This window comes from Biomphalaria glabrata, chromosome 2 (genome assembly GCF_947242115.1).
Source record: "Biomphalaria glabrata chromosome 2, xgBioGlab47.1, whole genome shotgun sequence".
Lineage (NCBI taxonomy): Eukaryota > Metazoa > Mollusca > Gastropoda > Planorbidae > Biomphalaria > Biomphalaria glabrata.
The window spans coordinates 17,650,342-17,674,829 of record NC_074712.1 but is presented as its reverse complement, the minus strand read 5'-3'; the positions used below and the strand labels follow the sequence as shown (position 1 = coordinate 17,674,829).

Here is a 24,488-nt window from a genome sequence, read left to right as displayed (position 1 = left end):
TCATTTTCCAATAAAAATAAACGCATTGTTTAGTTTTTCAACACATTTAAATTTTACATATGGTCAGTCACAATTACGGAACAGGATTTTTTAAGAAGTCACAATTGCGGAACACTGTAAAAATGTTGGAACAAAGCCTATATAAAGCATATATTTATTAGTCTTATATAATACGAACTCATTATCCTTTACATTAATTTTATTTTATTAAAGCTTAAGACAACACGTCACTTTTTAATTCTATCTCTTCTTTAATTTAATTGAAGTCACACTACCCTGATTTTCCTTACAAGAATTTTTTGGTTATATTTGTCCTCTTTTTGTTGGACGTCTGGTAATCATAAATTCTATATTACTTGTAATATGTATTTAAATTTATATTACTCATAAACTCATTATTATTATTATAGCTTTTATATGCTCAGAGCGCTTGTGGACCGGTGGGGGGAGAGGGGGTATCTATGAGTTGGTTTTCCGTGCTGCCGTTATTAAACTCCAATAATCTAATTTACTATGTAAATGCGCAGGTCAAATAAAATTGTTTAAAATTGAATTCCTGGTAGATAGCTATGAAATGAAGTGTGTCCACATCCATTTATAAACCGAAAATTAGGTGTATCATACAGGTGATGGGTCATTATCATTTTTAAAAAACCTTAAGCCCTGGTACGTGAAAAATAATGGACGATTCCAAACCTGTCAACTTTAACCTGGAGTCAAAATTAATTTTCTGCTGTAAAAGGAAAACCCTTATGTTGGAAATGGACCATGCGCAGTACCGTTACATAGTTACTAATTTCGACGAGCTGTTCTGCACAAACATGCCTGTTCCGATATAGTGACTTGGGCATAGGTCAGCAGGTTATCTCCTTGACAAAAACTCAATCATATACAATATTGTAATTGCAGACAATGAATAATGTTTTATTTATTCCTTTTGCACATCTGACAAAATAATAAATTATGGCATAATAAAACAATAGTTTGATACAAAGAAAAAAATATGTAGAGAAAAGTATACAAATGAAATATGAACATGCATAAGATGGCTAAAATAGCTGATCCCATATTGCATACAAGGTAAAGGCACATTAAATAGAGCATTGTTTGAGGCACTTCATGTTTTAATAAAACACAAATTAATAGCTCATAAAGACTAATAATTCAATAAATGATTAGATGGGTATACTTCATCATTCTATAATCCATTCTACTGATGCATGCATTGTACACAATTTTTACCCACATGGCATTATTTTGTGATAGTAGCCACCTAAGTAACACATATGACATTCTGATACATCCAGGAGTAACCTTAGAACTATGTCGCACAATAACATAGTGTCTCAATATGTCCCGACATAGTAATTGTAGTAATAGTAAAATAAAAGTCCAAGCATATTTATATCTGCTCCTATGTAAACAAAAACCTAACATTTTTGTGCGCTCTACTAATAGACAAACTGGTTTTAAATCTAGAACATTTCTTTTTGACAATATGAATAGTTGTAAACAAGCCACACTTTTCATTCCACCTAGTCTGTGTTTGACAAAATTGTACAAGTAAATGAAGATGTTCAAACTAAACTAGCCAGGCAGACAAAAACAAAATATGGGATAGCTGCAAATCATTGCTGATCATATTTCAGAAGACAACTAGATGGAAACAATGCTGAAAACTATAGAAGTACAGGCTCTACTATGCAGGCATAAATAACATTACATGCATGTTTTTAATCAGTAACAGCTGTGAGATGGAGAACAGCTATTTTGCAAGTATTTGTTCCAGTATAATGGAAGACAATGGCCCATAAAATAACGAAATGTAATTTGGGTCTCATGAAAAAAAAAATCATGACACAACCTTGACAAGTAATAACATCTGGCCAATGTCACTTGCTAACACCAGTAGGTACAGCAAAAAAACATTTAGTACACATTTACTTATGTAAACATTGAACTACTGCAATATACATTAACTCAAGGAAAACATTTCATCTAAATAGCAAAACATTGAGACCTTCAGTTATTTACAATGGACTCAAATGTGCACATTATTATTCAAATAGTGATTCTAACATTACTTAGTAGACAAAACTTTCTACAGAGAAACAACTATTTTGAAAAACAAGGACTATAGAATTATTATCACTCACTATTGTTTCTTCTTTATTATTGAAGCTTTTTTTTTAACTAGAAGGAAAAATATCAAGTGTGACATGTTAACAGCACATTTATTTATAATGCATTACATTATAAGCCCTGAACATATTTTTTTTTTCAATTTTAAATCAAATGATAATGTTCTAAAGATTATAGAGTAATGAAATAAAGTTATAACTGGGAGAAACTAATTATATTTGTTAAATCCTAACTTAAAGCAACTGTATTTAAAAAAACAACAACCTTATTGGTATTAATAAAAACTATATATACAAGTCTACTTAATAAAACCTAGGTTTTTTTGTTGTTTTTTTCTAAAAAAATTAGATTTTTTATTCATTTATAAAAAAAACATTGTGGACAATTTTTGTCAGGTGTGCAGTTTAATAATAATAATAAAAAGTCTCAGTCTGTGAACAAATTAATTAATAAAGACATTCTTGTATGCACAAACCAAAAAAATAATGACAAACTGGACACAACTCTCCAATGTTGCACATGGTATTAAAACAAACAAAACCTGTCTCTACCTACAAATGTGTTGAGTGCTAAACAATGTGCACAACTTTCTACCTTTACTTAAATGAAAACCAAATGATTTATTACAAATTCTGATATTCAACATGAATGTACTGGAATGATAGCAAAAGACAAAAGTAGTTTGATATTTGATGGTGAAATCTGTAGGCATTCTGTCGTTGCTCTTGTTGGCTCATTGACCTAGGTTATGGTACAAGACAAAAAGTCCAAAACAAAAAAAAAAAAAAAAGATCAAAACTGTCTAGAAGATACAAGAGAGGAATGTTATTATTATTCTTTTTTTTAAAGTAACAAAAGCATCTATCCAAATATAACAAAAGAAACTACCCTCAGAAGATCATAGCATATCAAAAAATACACTTGATTTATTCTATCAATATCCCACATTTTTTTTTCTATTTCATAAAACTATTCTTTTAAAACTATGTGTATGCAACCAGAAGTTCAATATATTTGGTTTAAAATGAGAGCTAATGGAATGGTATAGCCAGTTTTGAAATATAGGATAAAATATTCTTCAGGTGAGGGCATTCTACTGTAGATTATTTTAAACACAACGCTAATACTAGGTGTTACTGTATTTTAAAGGGCAATTAGGCAGATATGAGTGTTTTATAGAAATACATGCATATGAAATACCGCTCACTGACTGATCATCACAAAATCTCTGGACCACCAAATGACACTTAAGAAAGATTCTCATTCTAAGTACAGAAATTGACCAAAATTGGCGAAAAATCGGAAGCTCTCTTAAACCATTTATTATTTAATTTTCAGTAATTTACTAAAAAGGCTGAAGTACAATTTTGTAGAAAAATCCATTGAAAATGTATTTATAAAAATTTTTTTAATATCATAGAATACAATTATGTCCTTTTTTTAAACCACTCAATAACTAGTGCATAACTCACCATTTTAGACACTTAAAAAAATAGATACAAAAAAAATATTTTTTTTTTTTTAAAGAACAGAATATCTATACACAATGTCCTGCATGTGTGGATGGACAAAATTACTCTGTTATGAAAAGTAAAATCTGTAGATATTGTGAAGCACTATTTTATAGCAACTTGAGCTAGAGCTACATGAATCTACAACTAGAGCTACATGAATCTATTCTATTCATCTATTTCAAAGAATAATAATTTCATATCCTAAAACCTACAGACAAATGATTTAAATAACCTTTATAACTATGTCTGACACAATGATCACACTTTGTGTTTCAATTTACAATGAAAAATTTTTTTATAACTTTTAGTATGGCAGATTTTTCTATTGCCAGTAATATTTTGCACACTATATCAATTTTGTTTAACTATCATTTCACTCTTCAACTACATGACTCTACGCCAAAACATTTAGTATAAAAATACAAAACAAAATGAGCATAAATAGTCATCAATAAATAAAGTCACACAGTACAAAAACAAAATGCACCTTTGTTCATCACAATTTGTGCAGCATTAATACAACCATCAACAAAAGTAATACTGTTTGAGGTGAAACAATAATAATCATCAAGAAAAAACAACTTAAAAAACTATACACATATTAATATATCTTATGGTTCAGTTTGCATATATTGTTTCAGGCACAACTATTTTGACTTGTGTAGTTAGATGTACATATTTACATTCACTATTTTACAACAATTTATATGTGAAAAGTACAAGACAAATAAATAATGTTCCAGTAGATAAGTGGATCATGTTCAGGTTGATATCAAAACAACTCAGAGGATATGGAGGGAAGCTTTTACTGTTTTTACTGTTCATAAAAGTAACTATTCAGTTTAATTCAGAATAGGTCACTTGAAAAGAAATCACTACTTAAAGATAAAATAAATTGCATTTTCTTCATACGTATTCAATTTAGCGAAGAACAGCACTACATAGCCCTCAACTTTCTTACTTCCTCGTTAAAAAAAAAAACAACAGAAAACCTTTCGGCTCAAATTTCAATTCTACATATCTGAATCCACAGTTCAAAGTAATTTTTTTATGTTGTAACACTTTAATTTAAATTAAAAAACAAAAATGCTTTTGCTTCTTTCTTTCTTCAACAACAAGAGCAAAAGGAAAATTACTTTGTACATATCTGAACCAACATTTCAAACAATTAGCTTTATGCTACAAGATTAAATGAACAAATAGTACTGTCTTTTTAACTTCTTTCAAATATAACAGTTTTTTTTTATGATAGCCTACATTGATATTTAATGATATTTAATTTTAAAAAATTTGCATAAAACTACTAGTAAACAAAAGTTTTAGTTTCATTAGCACATTTTCTTACAATGTTTGTAAGATAAAAAAAAAAATGTTTTTCTAAGAAACTACATTATGAAATTATAGAATTACAAAAAAAATATATGTATGAATGAATTAGATTAACATATGGGATGAATGTACTTTTGTGTACTTGATAACATAAAAACACATACTTAAATAATAATATATTTTTGTTCCCAAGATCCATATAAATATATAGAAAATGATACTTTTTTTTTTTTTACCAACCTGGTAATATCTAAATAGAAATTAGGAAATATCTGATTAAGATCAAAAAGTTTGTTCATTCTGTATTTAAAACAAGCAAACCTTGTCTAAAGAGTGCAATGATTTAAGAGTTGGTGTCAGGTGACAAACTAAGTTATAAAATAAAAGTTTAATAACATTTTTTTGAAAAAAAGAATTATTAAGAAGAGATGACAACAAGAGATAACCTTCAAACTGTTTGAGGTTGCCCATAGAAATATTCATTGATATCACAGCCAGCAGTACACAAATTCATGTTACCTCTCATATACTAGACAGGATTTCTGAAAAAGTTAAAAGCATTAGCAAGATTCAACAGAACCAGAGCTAAGCTTTCTCTCCCTTGAAATAAAAGTGAAGTGTTTCTTTTTAGAGGAAGCAGGAGCTGAGTTGATTCTATTGAGTTGGCTTGCAGACTTAACCTGAGTACCATCTCTAGCCTGTACATGTTCTTGCCTGGCCTGTTGCAAGGCCTTGGTTGCACTGTGGTCTATCAACACATAGCGCATTTTGGCAGAGTCTTTAACCTTCTTTGGTCTTTTGTGAGGACGAAAATAAACAGTTGGAGGGTGTTGGGCAGGCTCGTCAGAGGCTTTGGTCATGTCTACCTCTATGTAGTTCAGTTCCTGTTCATCATCCGATGAATCAGATGTATTTTCTGAAGGGGAAGTTGGCACTTCTAAGGGGGCAGGAGGTAGTAGCCTGTGTCTTGGAGGCACCATGGGTGGCGGAGGTGTGGAAGGAGGAGCAGGGGGAGTGTATGGAGGAGAAGGAGCATAATAAGATGGTGGAGAATCAGAACTATCTACAGGGGTCAAACAAGGTGATGATGAGTGAGATGATGAAGAAGAAGATGAAATGTGTCGAATACGAATTGGTGGAGGAGGATCACAGTGGTAAGGAAGTGTATCGGCACTGTTGCTGTATGGATCACAAGAAGACAATGGTTTCAACTGGTTGGAAGTCATATCAATTTGAGAGCTTACTGCTTTTGAAAAACTGTTTACCTGGGATGTATATGTTAATCCTAAACCTCTGGGTAGAGTCAAATATTTAGCAGATATTGCTTCAGTGGAGGCAGAACTGCGCTCAGCTGCTGCAGCTGCGTTTAAAGAATCAATATTCTTGTAACCACTTGATTTGATAGTAGGAACCTGAAGCTGCTGACTGGATGAGCTAGTGGACATGGCTTCAGCTAACCTTTGGTCCTCAGCAAACTGATTTCTTCTAGAAATAATACTAGAACTTACAAATTTCTCATATTCCTTCCGAGGTACCCTATCACTAGAGGATTTGTTTGAAGTCTGGATATTTTTCATAGCATCTTTCTCTGAAGCAATAACCATTGGAATACTTAATTGAAAATTTTCAAATTTTCCTGGATCTGGATCAGAATGCCGCAAGCTGTGATACTTTTTTTGCTGACTAGAAGGGAAATCACCAAATGGGGAGTTCGGCTTTGGGGAGAAAATGGAAGACATAATAGAAAGCACATTGGTCTTGGTTGGAGAGACACTAGATTGACTACTACTGCTACTGACATGTCTGATACTAGGCTGCACATGTTTGCTTGTAAACTCTTGGTTAACATAAATGGGATAATGCACTTCTTGATTGGGAGAAGACTTAGGATAGAATGGTGAAGGAGGCGGGCTAAAGCCACACAAGTCCACAGGGAAAAATATATTTTCTGCACAAACATCTTCCCTCTGACCAGAATCATTGTTGCTCAAAGCAGAACAAGAAGGATTGATGGTCGAACAAGGTGACAAGGTTGGCTGAAAGAAAGCCAAGTCAGGATAAATGCTCTTTGAAGGGCCCTCAACGGTAGAAAAGGTTGGAGAATTCTGTGGTGTAGATAAGGATGATAGAACAGATAGCGTGTCATTATGCTCCAAGTCAAAAGTCGAGACCCTTCCAGATGCTGAGTGTAAGTGAGATGTGGTCAACATTTTGGCCTTCCTTTTAATAACAACATATTCATGGCCATGGCGTGGACGCAAGACAGTTTTTGCTGGGTGAGCGCATTCCATGAGGCCATCGGGCAAGCTGTGGGAGGTGATGGCTCTTTGAGACCATGTAAATGTGAAGCTGTCATCATTGTTTCTTGATATCACATCTATGGGCAACATCAACGTGGTATAATTTACAAGTGGATAAGTATTCTCAGTGTCTGTCACAGGAGAAAATCGGGCTGCTGCTTGTGTTGAAAGTTGTGCTGCAAAATTTTAAAATAAAAAAGTTTTTAAAAAATTTAACCCAAATATTCATGTATAGCAACTAAAATTTACTTTTATATTATGCCTTGAATGACTGAAGAAATAATAAGAATTTACCCAATCATTCAAACTGAAAATATTAAAGAACTTAATTTAGTAAAAAAAACAACAACTATAAAATATTCTAATAATCTATGAGTAATTTAGAATGACAAATGTTTCAAATATAGCTAATAAAAGACACCAAAAGGATTTTTTTTTCAATGTATGGAAAAACAACATTTAATAAAGGTGTCATAGTGATGTTTCTATCAGAAGTCTAATATTGTGTGTGAGAATAGTTTTGTCTGGGTTGAATGAGATATGTTCTGAGAATTGTGCATTTGAAATCAATATAGATCTTACACATATTCTGCGTTTCACCAACTCCCTCAACGACCTCATTCCAGGCAATATAAAAAACAACACAAAATTTAAGGGAAAACAATTTTGCCTATTATGTATTCAGACTGGGCGTGTGACTTTGCCTATTATTTATTTAAACTGGGTGTGTGACATTCAACTCAGATTTCATAAAACTATGACATTGACCATAGTAAGATAAAAAAAAAATAAAAAAATGAGGACACTGCTAAATGAAACAAATATAGACTATTGCAAACAATAATACATCCCGAACAAAGCTCTATACTAGTTCAAGCAAAAATAAAACATGAAAATAAAATGAAAATTATGTTACAGATGTTGAAAGGCAGTTGGATCTAAAAAAAAACAACAATCTAATAAATAATAACAAGTTAAAATGAAAATTATGCTTCAGGTGTAGAGACTGAAAATAGAGGTTTTAAATACTAACATATATACACTAAAATAAATAAGTAACTAAAAAATCATGCTTTAAAACACATTCATAAAACCAAAATATTGAATTAATCGTGCACAAACAAATTTTAAAAAATATAAAAACAACAAATGAAAACAATATCTCATTAGGCATTCACTATGCAAAAAAACTGCAGATCAATTTTTAGTTCACAAATGATTAATGTTAGTAAAAAAAATGTGTCAACTAAACACTGGATATCACATGGCATGAAAAAATGAACTGAAAAAAAAAATTAAAAAAAAAAAAAAAAAAGGTTAAAATGAAACTGAAGCCAAGGACGAAACTGAAGGGAAGACAACAAACATGCTTTGAATGCTGGTCACATTTTGGTTCTGAGTGCTCCAGGTGCAGCACAATGCATACAATAGAAATTTACCTGCCTCGTTAACTCTTATCCAATTTGAAAGGTGCCTATGTGGCAGTTATCGTTTATCTTTGTCATTCTGTGAACTGTCTTTTCCCTCTGTTTCTTTCTCCTTATTAAAAACTTTCACTTCATCTAGTTCTACATACAGGGGTTCAGTACTGGTTGGGATGGGTGGAGACGTCTCTAACACAGGTGACAAAGGCACCTGGTATGACTTCATCTTCGGGGGTAGGTTTGGTGGCAGACGCTCATTACGTGCATCAGTTTGATGAAAGCTACTACTATCTGGAGGTTTTGGAGGTCCTGTGTAGGATTCAGAGGTCGAGGAATGGGTCACACTGTTGCAGCCAATAAGCTTTTCAAAACTGAATCTTCTTTCACCCTGGACTGTTGTTTTAGGAAGCTTTAAGTAGAATGACTGGTCAGTATCTTGTGCAGGACTTTTAAGTTCCAAAGAAGAAGATCTTTGGTACATAATGGGTTTTTTGAGACTATTCTTTTGCTGAATCATTTCAATAAGCTTCTCATCGTCAGTTTTGGAGGAGCCCCCCTGTGCAGATAGAGGTTTTTGAATCTGAGAGTATGGATAGCGGGGAATGGCTGAACTCTGCTGCACATGAAGAACAGTTGAAGAACTGTCCATTTTCTTTTCCACCCTTGTCAGTAGTGGTGACATGTCTGAATCATCTGAGACATCTTTAATGGAGGAAGAGCTTTCACTCTGTTCTTTTTGTTTAGGTGGACTATTTGGTTTTGAAGAACTAGACCCCAAAATGCAACTAGATCCTATTACTTGACTTAGAGCTGCAACATTACTACCATCAAGTGATTCTTGGTAACTGAGACGATTGGGGAAACTTGATGATCTGCGTCTTCCCAGTTTTAATTTTGAAGTCTTTTCATCTTTCACAGCTTTGGATGCTTCATGCTCTGACATACTTCGCTCTAAAACACTATTTCTATTCTTATTGGACTTTTCCTGGAGCTGGAGAGCATTTTTATCCTTTGAACTCCTGCGCTTAAACCTAGCAAGGAACCCTTCTTTAGCAGGCTCTGGTAATTGCACATCTCTGTTTGCAATATATGACTCGCCTTGAGCTGAATCAATATAAGTGTTGACATATGTTGACCGACTTTCTGTCATTTTCTTGGTGAAATCAATCAAATTTGGAAAAGGCATTGGTGGTTCACTGGGGCTAGGAGAACTATGATTGGATTTTTTAGCCTTTGTGTAAACTTTTGTTGCACTTTTAACTGGTTGAGCTTTATTCTGGTTGCCAAGGTTCACGTCTGCTAAGCCTATGTGGTGGTTGTCTTGCCTCATTGTTAAGGTCATGGGACGAGGAGGACAAGGTGGGGGTGGCGCTGGTCCTAGTTTAGTTCTTTGATTTTGTTTGGCAGTATCCTTCCCTGGAGTTTTGGTAACATGGATTGAATCAACACTGGGCACAACCATACTTTTTCTATTGGGAACACAGGACATGTCCATATAAGTGCATTCTCCAGACATATTTCTTTCATAGGTCATGGAAGCCAGTTTTAAGTCAGCTTCTGAAATGTATAGGTCTTTGGAGTTCAAGTCTCTTGCAGCATCTACATCCAAGTATATCTCATCTTCACAACTTTCTGATCCAATCACACCCATATCCATATAATCCCCTCGTACATGTACATTTGTACCTTTGAAAAGACACTGGGCCTGTGGACTTTTTCCAGACCTGAATGGTGACTCTGGAACCACAGACAGCTTATGTCTTATTTTAGGGCTTCCCATCATGCAGTAATTGTCCTCTTTCAAATCCAGTTTTTTTTCTTGGCTATCTTGACTGTTTACAGCACTCCTTTCAGCTAATAAGTTACTCTCACCAAGAGTGTGTACAGACTGACTTTGTTGTATATTTGAATGGCTAACAATTTGTCTGTTAGAATATGCAGCTTGTAATTTTTTCAGTAATGCAGGACCTTTTGGGGGCAACTCTGGTGGTAAATCATTGTCCACTTTTAAAGGTAAATTCTCATAAATAGCTTCACAGTTAACATAGTTTTCCTCATGTAGATGTCTCCCTGCATCAGAAGTGAATACCTTGACCAGATCATTATTGAACCTTTTATGGTTAATGTTTTCATCCATCATGCACTGTAATGATGCATAAATGATAGGATCATTAGAAACACTGGAATCATCCAGTTTAACAAAGAGTATCTCCTGGTTATCAGAGCGCTTGTCCTCTGACCTGTTTTGTTGAGAAAACTTGGAGCACTGTTGGCCAGATGCTTGAGTAGCATAATGAGTGTTAGAGGGAGTGTTTAAATTGACAAGACTATTGCTCTGACTGCGAGATTTGACATGCTTAGCATCAATAGCTACAAGACCAGAATCCTTCATCGTTGGAATAGATTCAGAACTCCCAGGAAAGTGTACATGGCTGAATGACTCATCATCATATCTGCTCAAATTGACATAAGGCAATGGTGCCAAGATGTTCTTGACTTTTCTTTGACACAATGGGCTTGCAGGCAAAGGTTCTGGCATGCTTGTGTTTAACCTCTCAGTTATAGTTCTGTCCATTTTTCTAAGTACCATTGGATTTTCAGCTTTCATTTTAAATGGAGAAATATTCCCAGAAATGATTGTCAGATTATCTTCCAAATTATTCAGTCTATGCTGAAGTTTGTTAGGACTACAAGTTGAGTTTGATTGATCTTTATTTAGTTCTTCCCCCTGTTTCTCACTATTTTTAACTGCACAATTCTGCAGAATTTCATCCAATAAAACCATTTCTCGTTGTAAGTGGGATTCTTGCATTTGTAAGCGCTGTAATGATTCTTCTCGAGAGACAGAGGGAGAGGGACTTTTTCTGGCCAATGCATTGACTTTCAGATTAAACAGGTCATAGGATTTATCTTGTGTGGGCTCCTCTGTGCCACAATGAGTTCCTTCTTTTCCTTTGTAAGTAATCTGCTTATAATTACAATAATCGTTATTTAGGACATGTTCTGAATTAACTACCTCGGGATAGTTTCTAGGGACATGGTAGTTGGACTCTGCAGCTGTATTGCCCACGTGTTCTGCAATTTTCCTACCATGATTAGGAGGCACATCATAGATTCCAATGAAGTGATCCACGTTGTCCCGTGATGCCACTATGCGATGATGGTCCATCACACTCACTGAATGTCTCTTGTACCAGCTCCAGTCCTCAGACTCAGCGCTTCCAGTCTGGTTGTCATAGCAGCAGTTCAAGGTAACAGGGAGAGGTGCCTGGGGGGAACTACTATTTGGATGATGATGAATGTATGAGGATGAATGAGTGGGTAACATATCAGCAATGAGATGACTACTGAGATCAACCTGTGAGCCTGCAAGATTGAGGTACACAAAAGAAAGATGGATTCTTATAATCTTTAGTAGTTTGCTCACTAAGAGATTTAATTATTTTAACTCACTAGCTCATACTTCCATTAGAAAACACAAGAGCCCAACTGTTTGTCAGTATCCCTAGCTAACTTTGCACACTGACTTATGCTAAAACAATGGTCATTCTTCATTTGAAAAATATATAAAAAATAGTTGCAAACATTTGGTTTTCACTAAATATATCTTTTAAACATCATATAAAGATAAACTTTTGAAATAGAATTCCTAATTATTGTAGAGCAGTAGGAGCTAATGAGTTAAAAGAATAATGCAATGAACTTTGAAGACTTCCAATGATAACCAAATAGAGCTATGTAAAATTTGTTGGCACACCAAACAGTGGATTTGAACATACACTTCTGTTAAAAATACATTGTAACTTTTACGGAATTTAGAAATGCTTGAAATTTATCTCTGAATGATTATAATAACATTATTATAAATGATAAATATAAATATCAAATCAAAGTTCTGTGAATACTGAGAAATGGTTTGTATTGCTCAGTCAAAAAGTAGAAAGCTCTCTTCCATCTGGTGACTTACATACACACAAAACCAAGACCAGCATGCTTTTGGATGGAAATTACCCCCCCCCCCCTATTTTTCCCTTTTTAGGCTGTACCCCAAAGTCTGAGGAAGAAAACTGAAAACTATCCCAGACTTTGGCAGATGCAGTTCAACAGTAAGCCACTCCTGCAAATCCACTTAGTGCTAGTCATAGATCCCCTGGTAGTTCTCTATGGTTCCACAGTGAGGCTAAGACCCCTTTTGTTACTTTGACAAGCAGATTAAACAATATTCTTTCAAACTACAAATATTTATTTAAGAAGATTCCTAAGCCCAGCACATTCTTACAATTAAATTAAAGGTAAAATTACAAATAGATGACATCAAAGGAATTATTACAATAAAAAAAAAAAGAAATTGAAAAAATTTCAATACAAATTTTGTACAAAAATTTAGAAATTGTAGAAACTATAGCCCAAAAAACTAACTGTAAAGGATCTCCCTAAGAAAAGCATCATTTAGTTGTTTTTGTGTTTAGTTTTTATTATTATATTACAGAAATAGAAATATCATAGAGTAATTCTGATCTGACAGATTGTGAACTGTGGTATACATAAGTATCTGGCTGCTGTGGTTGTTTCTTATGTCATTGTTAAAGACCTTATTGATGACCACAATGAATTTGAGTTGTTATTGGACAGTGACTATAAAATATTGAGTAAATAAAACATGTTTTGTTACTGCTATAGACTTTATTAAATAACCACAAAGAATTTTATATACTATCACAGATGGCATATTAAGTATTGGCATAGATAGTTAATAGCCATGTGTGAACATTAAAATATTCCTTAAACATAATGCCTTTTTTAAGAAAAAATATTCATTACATATAAAGATGTCCACTTACTTCTGTTTAAATTTCTTCTATGACCATTAGACATTTTGCCCATGGAAGCTAATTGAACAATATCTTCAATGTCTTTGGCCTGCTCTGATTGTAGGGCAAACACACCAGTGCCTAGAAACATTCATTAAACATACAAAAATATAATCAATAAATATCCTAATGACATTATTTTACGTTTTTTTTTTGTTCCAATAAAATTGTTATTATTGGTTTAACCGAACTATCTGAATTCAGGAATAATTGATAATTTGGACAAAGATTCTATTAATACTCCGAAAGGGGAAGAAAGCATATCAAAGTATTGAAAATTAAAAAAAAAACAACAACCCACCTTTACCACAGCGACTGCCTCCTTCAAAACAAAATTTGTTGTCATTCGCTCCAAATCGTCGCAAATCTTCAATATTCCAGGAAAGCAGAATTTTGGGAGGTGTCTGAGCAATGAGACAAAATCTAAGGTCATGGATCACTAATCTAACCTGGTCTTTAGCCAGACGACTACTAGATGGAGCCTTCACGACTGTTACTGGAAACTGGTGCTCTATTGTTGTTTTAATGGGGAAAAAAAATAAATTCAAATAGTGGTTTGAAAGGTCATAATTTTTTTTTAAGCATTTAAGATCTTAAGAAATTAATTAATTTCTAAAATCATACAAGTTGCTACAATACTAATGATGACATAATTAATTAATAAAGAAGACCTAAATGCATGTCTTAAAAAAGATTTATAATAAAGAATTAGAAATGAGGGGGAAAAGGAACAAATAGTATGGCATGAAACTTTTAAAATAAATTAAAATATAAAGAAAATGAAGGGTTTTTTTTTTTTGGATAAAAAGAAAAAAAACAACTGTAGACTAAAAAAGCATTGCCTGGAAGTCAAAAGATTAAGGAAGATTGCAGTATTTCAAAAGGCTGTTAAGATCCAATAGTGACTTACAAATTTTTTCAAATAAAACATAAATAATGACAACTACAGAGAACTGATTAAATTATATTGTACAGTCAGTAAATTAAAATTAATGCATTGCTTTTAATTCCAAAGATTATGGATAAGTGCTTTCACATGACTATGCAAACCCAGTTGAGACCTGCAAATTTTACTCATAAATCATAATTGTATTTAAGGCAATTATAGTAAAGAGGATTGTTAAGTGCAATCATTTAATACTCACTTTTGTTCAGTGTGCTTCAACGAATTTTTTTTTTTTAAAACATTAATTTAGCTAAAGCATAGAATTTTTTTGGAGGGTAATATATAAATCAGAGGTTATGTTTATGTCATAAAAACTATATTTATTTTTCTTTAAATATCAGTTTATAAATGAATAATTTAGAGATTACATTTTATTATGACAGGATCAAGAATCAAAATTAAAAAAATGATATTCAACTAATGCCAAAGTTGTTTCTCCTCAAGTTGCTAACAACAAAAAAAAAAACAACTGAAAATGTTTTTTAGACAAAGATTAGAAACATAAATTGATTAAAAGATTTATAGAGATCAGGTCACAGACAAAGAAATCCTATGCAGAACATGGATTTCATCACTTCATGAAGTTGTGACTGAGCGTGTCATGAGGTTTGCAGGACATGTCCTCCAACAGAATGAATTAGTTGCAATGACATGGAGGCCAATACAAGAAAAGTGCAAATAAGGATGTCCGTGTATAACTTGGTACAACATTTTCAAAGAGGACCTCAGAGCAGTGGACAACAGATGGAAAGAGTAGATTTTTCCAGTGACAGATCTTTATGGAGGCAACTTGCTACCCAATGTGCTGAATGGTGCGGGAGGATCTAAGTTTATGTAAGTTTACTCAAATTAAAACCTACAAATATTTAAAAAGATATTTAAATATTCTTTAAAAAAAAAGAAATTAAATTTGAGAAAATACCTTCCCCAAGGCTTTGCCTTATTTTGATTTCAAACTGTATCATGTGTTCTCTTTGCTCAAAGGCCATGAGACTGGTAGATTTGTGACATATGATAGCCAAAACATGTAACTCTTTATCAAAGGCAATGCCAGCATCAAGCCCGAAGAATGCCTCCAGGGTAAAAAAAGTTTTGGGCTTTGCCTCCTCTTTGACAGCTTGAGAAACATCTTTATACAACAAAACTTGCAGTTGATCTGAAGAAAGACAAAAAAAATGTCAGCTACTTACTGCAGTGCAAGTACCTTATGTAACCCTTTTAATATTCATTTATTCCCCCACCAAGTTTGATATGCCTGCAGTTACTTTCTAACTTTTTACAAAACTTATATCAACTCACTCTGGCAGAATTAAAAAAAAAGTTTGTACACACTATTTCTCCATCATCCAATCTTGGATCAAGCTTAAATTTAGCACAAAATTTCTTTTACCTGATAACACAAGAATTAACAATCAATTAACTATTGGTAATTAATTATTTTGTTTGGTAACTCCAATAAGGGAAAGAAATTGTATTTGGCTGATTGTGAAAGAAATTGTATTTGGCTTATGTGGTGGTATTAGTCAAATTAGTCCCCTTTAAAGGTTGCTGCTCTAAATAAATAAAAACAAAAAAATATATTTAACTATAAAATCTTCTTTAGTCATAAATACCTAACTAGCAGAGTGGTTAGCATGCAGAGGATAAGTGAGCCAAGAGTTTGAATCCAGGTCGACCCCCCCCCCTTTTTTTTTCTTAAAGCTTTTCAAAACCAATTACAGTAAAATCCACCCAGATCTCCCTTTCTTTCTCTCCTCTCACCCCATTTACCCAAATAGTCCAGGTAAGTGATAGGATCATAGCGTATCGAGAAAGCTAAAAGCATGAAAAAGCACTAAAAAAACTTGGTAAAAATATTATCAATCGCACTTATTTATTCTTGTAGGTCTAGATCTATTACAAATGTAACTACATAACTGATCCAAACTAATTGATACAATAACACTTTGTATTAGCTTTGTTTTTTTATAAAAAAGTATTTTTTTAAAATGTTTTTGTTATCATTTTAATCATTCAAAGCTTTAAAGACATGTCAACTCCTGATTTTCAACTACTTAAAAACCAAGAAAAACATTGTTTCAAGCAAAAAAAGAAGCCAAATTACCATTTTTTTAAAGTTCAACGTGAAGATCTTCATATACTATACAGTTAGTGTACAAAGATAACACAGCCAAGGCTATTACAGTAACTAGAGATTTTTAAAAAATCTTTCTATATTTTTAAACTAATTTTTTTATGGCCTTAGAAAAGAGATGTAATAAAAAAAAAAAGATAAAAAAAGGGGGGAAGATTTTTTTTTTTGAGTCAATATTTTTTCTCTTTATTTTTTGTTCACTCAATAATACACTTTTTGTTTTCTTCCCTTAGAAAAAACTCCCAGCCCACTTCAGCTCAGATGCCTCTTTCTTCTTATGGTTGTGATGCGGATAGAGAAAATGGGATGTAACCATCAGACACAAATTATACTAAACAAGCCGCAATTTTTCAAGAAAAATCTGTTGTGAACACTACTCATGCCAGTCAAGTCAGATGTGGTCATGAGACCATCCAGAAAAGATGGGAGACGTACCGTCAATTTTGAGAAGGCTTCAGAAACCCTATACAAAGAGTTAAGGTGTCAGAGTCAGGTAGCTTCCAGCTAAGCAAGAGTTCAGTACTAGACAAAAGAGCTACTAGAGTTTGTTACAGCAGAACAGAGTTTATATGACGGTACATAGATAAAGACAGAACATTTGTACAGTCAGTGTTACATGTTGCCAATTCTACAATATTGGCTGTTGATTTATTGCAAATTAAAGTTTTACGTTACTTTGAGCCGTGAGTTGTCAAGTTCTTTGAGTTGGTAGCGTTGTGTGGTGCAGTGTAGCAGAGAGTCCAAATGGAGAGAGTTGTTACAATATATGCTATAGGTTCAAGAGTGGGCATGTAATTATAAAACAGCTAAAAAAAATTGAAATAATTTGTAAATATCAACAAGTCAAGACAAGGGTAAAGACAGGTTAAGCATCTTTCTTAACCCCTCCCCCCTTTTTTTTCCCACTTTTTAAAAGTTTTAATACTATCATTGGTAAAAAATAATATTTTAAATGTTTGTCACCTTGTTTTTAAAAAGAAAATCAGATGTGCACAGAATTTAATTTAAAGAGTCATCTACATTTTATGTGTTTTTCTACAAGTTTTAGTAGTGACCTCCCTTTTAGTCATTCATTTGTAATGGAAAAACTTGAAAAAAACAAACCCTCAAAACTACTCAATATAGAAAGATGTTTAAACTGTCCTCGTCTAGATTTTTTGAAATTCATAAACTATTCCAACTTTATTTACCAAATTAGAGTTATCCCATCTGCTGATTAATTGATTTGTTATTTCTATTTTTATCTAGATGAAATGTATGTATGGATTTATTAAACAGAGAGAGAAAGAGACAGAGAGAGGTCAGATCTTTAGTCTTGTCTAGTAGGTTTTTTTTTTAATCATTAAAATAAATTATAATACTAATAGGCCTACTATTTCTTTTTCTAAAATTGCTTACAGCTGCAAATATTTATAATATTTATTTTTGGAGAACCTTGAACTGCACACTGACAATCTATATTTACACAACAGTAGCAATTAATAATAATGATTGCTGAATAACAATTCAAGGATTCATTTTTTTTTTCTTTTCCCGCACTCAGAGTTGAAAAAGTCAATAGGAGTAGGATTGCCAACTCAGTGACTCATAAATACAAAAAAATAATTCTACAATCTAGATCTGAAAAGTGGGAGATGGTGAGTCAGAGAAAATAAAATACCAAGGCAACAAAGTAAATATAGATCTATATATTCTATTTTTAGATCTGAAGACTGAGACCTGGTCTAGATTATCTTATCTCATAAATTAAAGAGGTTCCTTCAAAGATATTTACTGATATTGATATATATATAATAATATAGTAATGAATAAATGATAGATTTCTAGAATAGATGCAGATCTATTAGTAATTATTAACATTCCATATCTAAATCTATACCGACATTAGAGTATATAAAACATATCTCAATTAAATTATCTAGTGTCTATAAATAGATCTGAAAGCTGAAAAGCTGAAAGTCTAAGACTAAATCAACAATCTAGCCTCTAGGTCTAGATTTGACTATTTCTAAGTCTAGTTATTTATTTCTAGACTCTAGACCTCTATCTAGAATCTAGATCTATATTTACTAAAATGTAATTGTACATGTTTTTTTAAATAAATTTAAGTGATTTAAAACTAGGTCACTACTCAACTACTGACACTAGGACCTAGGACTAGGTCTAGAGTCTAGTCCTAGTTGGTAGAGATGTTATTTATAACTAATATTATTATTATTCGTCTAGTTCTAGATTTTATTGGCACTACATTCTAATTCTGTAATAGCTCTAAATCTACAGTCACAGTCAATATAAAAGTCTAATTTTGTAGCAGATTTGGTATGGTAGATCTAGAGTGACTAGAGTTTCTAGACCTAGATTATTTTTTCTAGATCTAGTCTATACACCTAGATTAGTCATTAGAATAATTAGATTAATTAGATCTATCTAGAACTAGAATATCTAGACTCTAGTCACTCTAGACCTAGTAGTAGATCTAGAATCTAGATCTAGTAGTAATGGCAATGGCGACCCTGCCCGTAAAATAAAAAATTACATTTCTCCTACTTCACACACTTGAGTGACTTGGACTTGATAAAACTAAGATTAAGACTCACTATTGACAATTGAGATAATTGACTATTCACTATTAGTGACTAGAATCACTAGCTAGATCTATTTCTACTTAGATTCGAGATTGACTAGAATCTAATTTTTGCAATTTTATTAGTTTTTTGTGTGCATAAATCATAATAATAATAATGTTATTTTATGCATTTTATACTGCATACAAAATGCTAAAAAGGCAAGGGAATAATGTCAGGAGTCGTCTGTGACCTATTTCGACCAGTTTCTAGAAGCTCGAGGTCAAGCCAGTGCTGTCCAGCGTAAACAAGTAAATTTTAGGTATCCAATCAAAGAAAGGGGTTAAGTGAGTTAAGGAAAAAAATAGCACACATCAGCTTCTAGAAGGTCAAAGTTAATAAAATAATTATCTGAGAAGTTTACATGATTCTAGAACATCCGATTAAGAAATGTATAAATTAGGGGAAAGTCAGTTAGACGGGTTTCTCACATAGTAGTGGTTCTTGTAAAGCGATGGTCCTCGCTGAGTAATAGTTTGGTAGAGTAATATTAGCGGGTCCATTAAAGTTTTATTAGTTGAAGCTGAATGTTATATATACTAAGTGAAGTTTCATGTATCTTTAAGTTTTATTTATGAAGTGTCAAGTTCTTATTGAATTGAGAAGTTAATTTTATGTGAAAGTTGAAGAAGTATTATTAAAGAAGTTTGGAAGAAAATACAGAGATGTTTCTTCACTTCATTGAATTATCAAGTTTGATAATATAATCTAATGATCTATTAGATTAGATTTAGATGTCATTGTGACTGTCAATCTATGTAATGTAGATCTCTATATTATATACTATATATAGTAATATAAATATAGATCTACAATCTACTAGATCTAATATAATTATTTATAATAATAAATTATATTATATTATAATATTTAGATATCTAAATTTTAAATAGATCTAAAATCTAATTTTTATTTAATTTTAATAATAATAAACTTAAAAGTCAATAAAAGTAGATCTTGATTCTAGATTGGATCTAGATTCAATAATGAATCAATAAATGTTTAAAATAATATGTAAATCTAACAATGTCCAACAATGTTTTCTACTGTTCGATTAGTCATAGATCTAGATTTGATCATTTCTTTAAAATAATAACAAAGATTTGGCTTTCAAAACAGTTTGACTTTTTGACTCACCAGCCACTGGGGATGGTTTCTTGATAATGCACCATCGAGGTTTCCACTGCAAAAATAATAGAATAAAATTAATAATGTACAGCGTAACCACAAATGCTTTAAAAAATGTCATTACAAAATTGTTACATAAACTAGGCCTACTTTTTTGCCTTCGCGAAACTTTATTTTCCCTTCAACTACTTTAATAGCATCGGCCATGTTGGTCCCATGTTCAGCTAATCGTAACAAATTTGCCGACAGCGCTGATTGGCCCAAAAGTTTAGCAAGAACTCGCCTTCGTAGTTGTAGGCCTACTCGTAGATCTTTAGTGCTTCCACTCGGATTTTTTTTTAAATACCCAAATCTGAGTTTCAAAAACTCAGAAATACCAAACTAGAAATTGAAACGTCATTTGTTTCCCCCCTCCCCCGTTACATAAACGTAAAGTTTACGAGGCCATGGCAGGGCAGCCTCTTTTACAAAACTTTTATCAACTCTGTCTAGTAAAATATTTGTAAACGTTAATTATTCGACACCCAAGCTGAAATTTTGCACAATTATTTCCTTTCCTTGACAACACAAGAATGACTTTAAAAAAAAACACCAATTAGTTAATTAACTATTGGTAATTAATTATTTTGTTTGGTATCTCGAACAAGGGAAATATATTTTACTTGACTGGAGTGGTGGTAGCTTAATTAGCCCCCTTTAAAGGTCGCCGCTCTAAATTGAAACAAACTTTAGGTGTATAACTATACAATCTTCTCTAGTCATAAGTAATAACTCAATAACAGAGTGGTTAGCACGTACCGGGCCGAGGATGCGTGAACCACGAAGTCGAATTCAGGTCGTTCCGCTCTTTTTTAAATGCTTTTAAAAACCAATTATGATAAAAATCCACCCAGTATCCCTTAATTCTTTCTTCCTCACCCCTTCCATTCTTCCAACTGGTCGAGCCAGATAAGTGATTGGATCATAGCCAGATAAGTGATTGGATCATAGCCAGATAAGTGATTGGATCATAGCCAGATAAGTGATTGGATCATAGCCAGATAAGTGATTGGATCATAGCCAGATAAGTGATTGGATCATAGCCAGATAAGTGATTGGATCATAGCGTATTGAGAAAGTTCAAAGCATGAATTAGCGCTAAACAAACAAAAAAAAAACATTGATGTTGATATAATGATCTAATTAATAGTAATAATTGTTATTGTAAAAAAAAAATATGAGGGGCCTCGCAAGTATCTATTAAATTGGGCTCCGGCCTGCAGATGATCAATGCGACAAGATGAATTTAAGTGTTGGAACAGAGACTATGAAAAGGACAATGACTATTCTGGTGATATATCAACGACAGCAAAAATTGTTATCATAATATCATTAGGCCTACAGATATGGACGGACTGGCCATATGGGCGTTTGGGCAAATTCCCGGTGGGCCGGTACCTAAGTGGGCCAGTAGGGCCACCGAAACGACCCTATGGATGCTACTATGTATTACATTTTTAAAGCATCGCGTTTAAAAAGAAGTCTCACTACAGTGTAATACTAATTTGATCTAATAAATTTTCCGAAATACTGTAAAAGCCTACATCAGTAGACAGTGCTAGGCCTACACGTAGGTTTCATCTTTTTATGGCCTACACACTTAGCGATTAGTACGAAGCAACATAAGGCCTACATTTCTAATAGAAAAATATAGAACTCACTGTGTGCACGTGTACAGTTATTGGTACTCAAACTTAACAATGATTTTGAATTTTAACGACAGGCATGCCTATAATTGGATGCCTATCATATGATATACAATTTATGGGCCTGATTGTATAGAAATGCCTGCACCGATTTTAACGCCCAGTCTACAGAATCTTAAACAGGTACATTTATATTGGAAGAGTTAAATTTTGTTATCTGCTTGGCTTATAAGTTTGTGACTACGTTGTAATGTACACATTGAACTTGTGAACACATTTTCTGCACGTTAAAATGTATAAAGATAAAACATGATGACGTAATTATCTTCTGTTTTGAAGTAACGTCTGCAATCTATAAGGTAAGATGACACAAGAGCACTTGGAAGATTTCATTTTGAAGGCTATTCTATAAGAAATTGATTTAGACTTAACGACACAATTATAAACATATGCAGTGAGTAGTTCGTTGATGGGGATCTTTTTATGTTGATATGTTCATGTATAGGTCTACAATAAAAATAATTTTAACGTTAAATAGTCCCTATATTTTTTAAAGTCTTACCTTATCTTATCTTATAAATTACAGACGTTACGTATTCATGTGTCAATCTAGTCATGCATCATGTGATGCATGATAATCATTGACTTAAACTTTGCTAAGTCGTTGGTTATTGCGTTAAGCTGTACTATTTTGTTAATATCAAACGATTTCGCAATCATGTTATAAAATATTCAATTCCAACTAATAAATTTTGCGCTTGATAAGTACATTTTATATACAAACTGAGATTTCATACTAATTATCAGCCTATTTGTATGCGGAGATAACAAGTAGAAAACTCACTAATGACGTATCCATTTGTTTCATTTTAGATGCGCTATCAACCTTAACATATTTATGAGGCTAGCTACGAATGGGTGCCCGTCATATAGAACGCGATTTGTTGGATGGATGGTATAGTGTCAGGGCCAATTTTGACAAGTCCGCTTCTTATTTCACACTACGCGGCTACATATAACCGTTCATAAACCAAACTAGCCGAACTGTGCTTTTGAGAATGTTATAAAATCTTTAAAAAAAAAGATGTATTGTTATGCACTATATTAAGATTTGATCACTATTACTGATTGAGAAAGTCTGTGTGTCACAGAAGCTAGTAATCGTGTCAAGCTCGCGTTTATCAGCACGAAACCCTATCGTGATGATATTGTGATCGATCACGGCCCTGGCATTAGCCGCGTAGCTGTAGGCTAACAAAACATTCAGACCACTGATGAACAGTCGAGTCTATCTACTCGTTTATTTCTGATTGGTACCTTGCTACAGAAACAAGAGCCATAATGAGGCACTACGGAGAGTCATTTCACTGACCACACGACATCATTGTATCATAGGCCTACTCCTATGCTATATAACGTTGATGAGTTATAAATAGCAGTGCAAGGTGGGGCGGGGGAGGTAGAAGAAGCTATCTTCAGTTAGTTCTCACAACACTATATTTTGGTGTTCAATTATTAGATTAAGTTGTTTACTATGCACAGTCTAAAACTAGTAGATATTTTTGGCGAGCATCTTTTTCTGGTCTATTATTTTTCACATGCGCAAATATCCGACGTAGTAGTATTTTTTTCTCCTGAAGTAAGAAAAAAAAATTTAGATCTAGGTGAGGTGGCTGGAAGAAGCCTTTACTATGCTAAACCAATACTCTAAACCTAACATGAAAGCTTTTTCATCATTGCTTTTTTTTTTAACAACGCTTACATTAACTCACTTTGCATATTTCTTGAATGTTAGAATTTTTGCTATCGATTTTTCGACCACTTCTTATGTGATATTTGGAGTTGTCGTTCTTTGATTTGCCTTCACCAGTTTCCACAAATCGTTTTTTAAAGTTCTAGAATAAGCATAACAATAACAAATCTAATCATCAATTACGCATCGGTACATTTTAAAAAGTAATTGTGTCATTGAACTCAACTCAGTTACAGCGCTTCCAAATATTGTTGTCATGATACCCAATACTTTATTTTTTTACCTTTTCCTTTACCATCTTTTAGTCTGTTGGACCAAATTTGGGCATCATGCAATTTTTGTCGACCGTCTTTCTCCATTTCTCCCTGTCTTTTGCCATATAACCTCTTTCAGTGGCAGGCCCGTCCATTTTTTTATATTGTCTTCCCATCGCTTTCTCTGTCTGCCTCTTCTACTTTTTCCTGATACTGTTCCATGAAGGAAGGTCTTTGCGGGGAAATACTTACACTGGTTAGTAAGAGTAACAATGTTTATCAAGTGTTTCATATTAACAAACAAATGTGTTATTGTAGCTTTAGTATTACATACATTTACATTTCAAAACACTTAAACATTTGACAAAATATAAATTAGGCATA

At 33.0% G+C, this 24,488-nt stretch overlaps 1 protein-coding gene across 1 annotated transcript; it reads right to left on the bottom strand.

The window, feature by feature from the left end:
* Positions 1–903: 903 nt before the first annotated feature.
* Positions 904–20,695, bottom strand: LOC106056262 (uncharacterized). Its single transcript, XM_056021110.1, has 7 exons — positions 20,563–20,695; positions 20,422–20,467; positions 15,449–15,682; positions 13,882–14,091; positions 13,551–13,661; positions 8,773–12,075; positions 904–7,461 (listed from the first exon to the last, which is right to left on the bottom strand). The coding sequence occupies exons 1-7, from the start codon at positions 20,617–20,619 to the stop codon at positions 5,546–5,548; spliced, it is 5,877 nt and encodes a 1,958-aa protein (XP_055877085.1). The 5' UTR covers positions 20,620–20,695; the 3' UTR covers positions 904–5,545.
* Between the last annotated feature and the right edge of the window lie 3,793 nt (positions 20,696–24,488).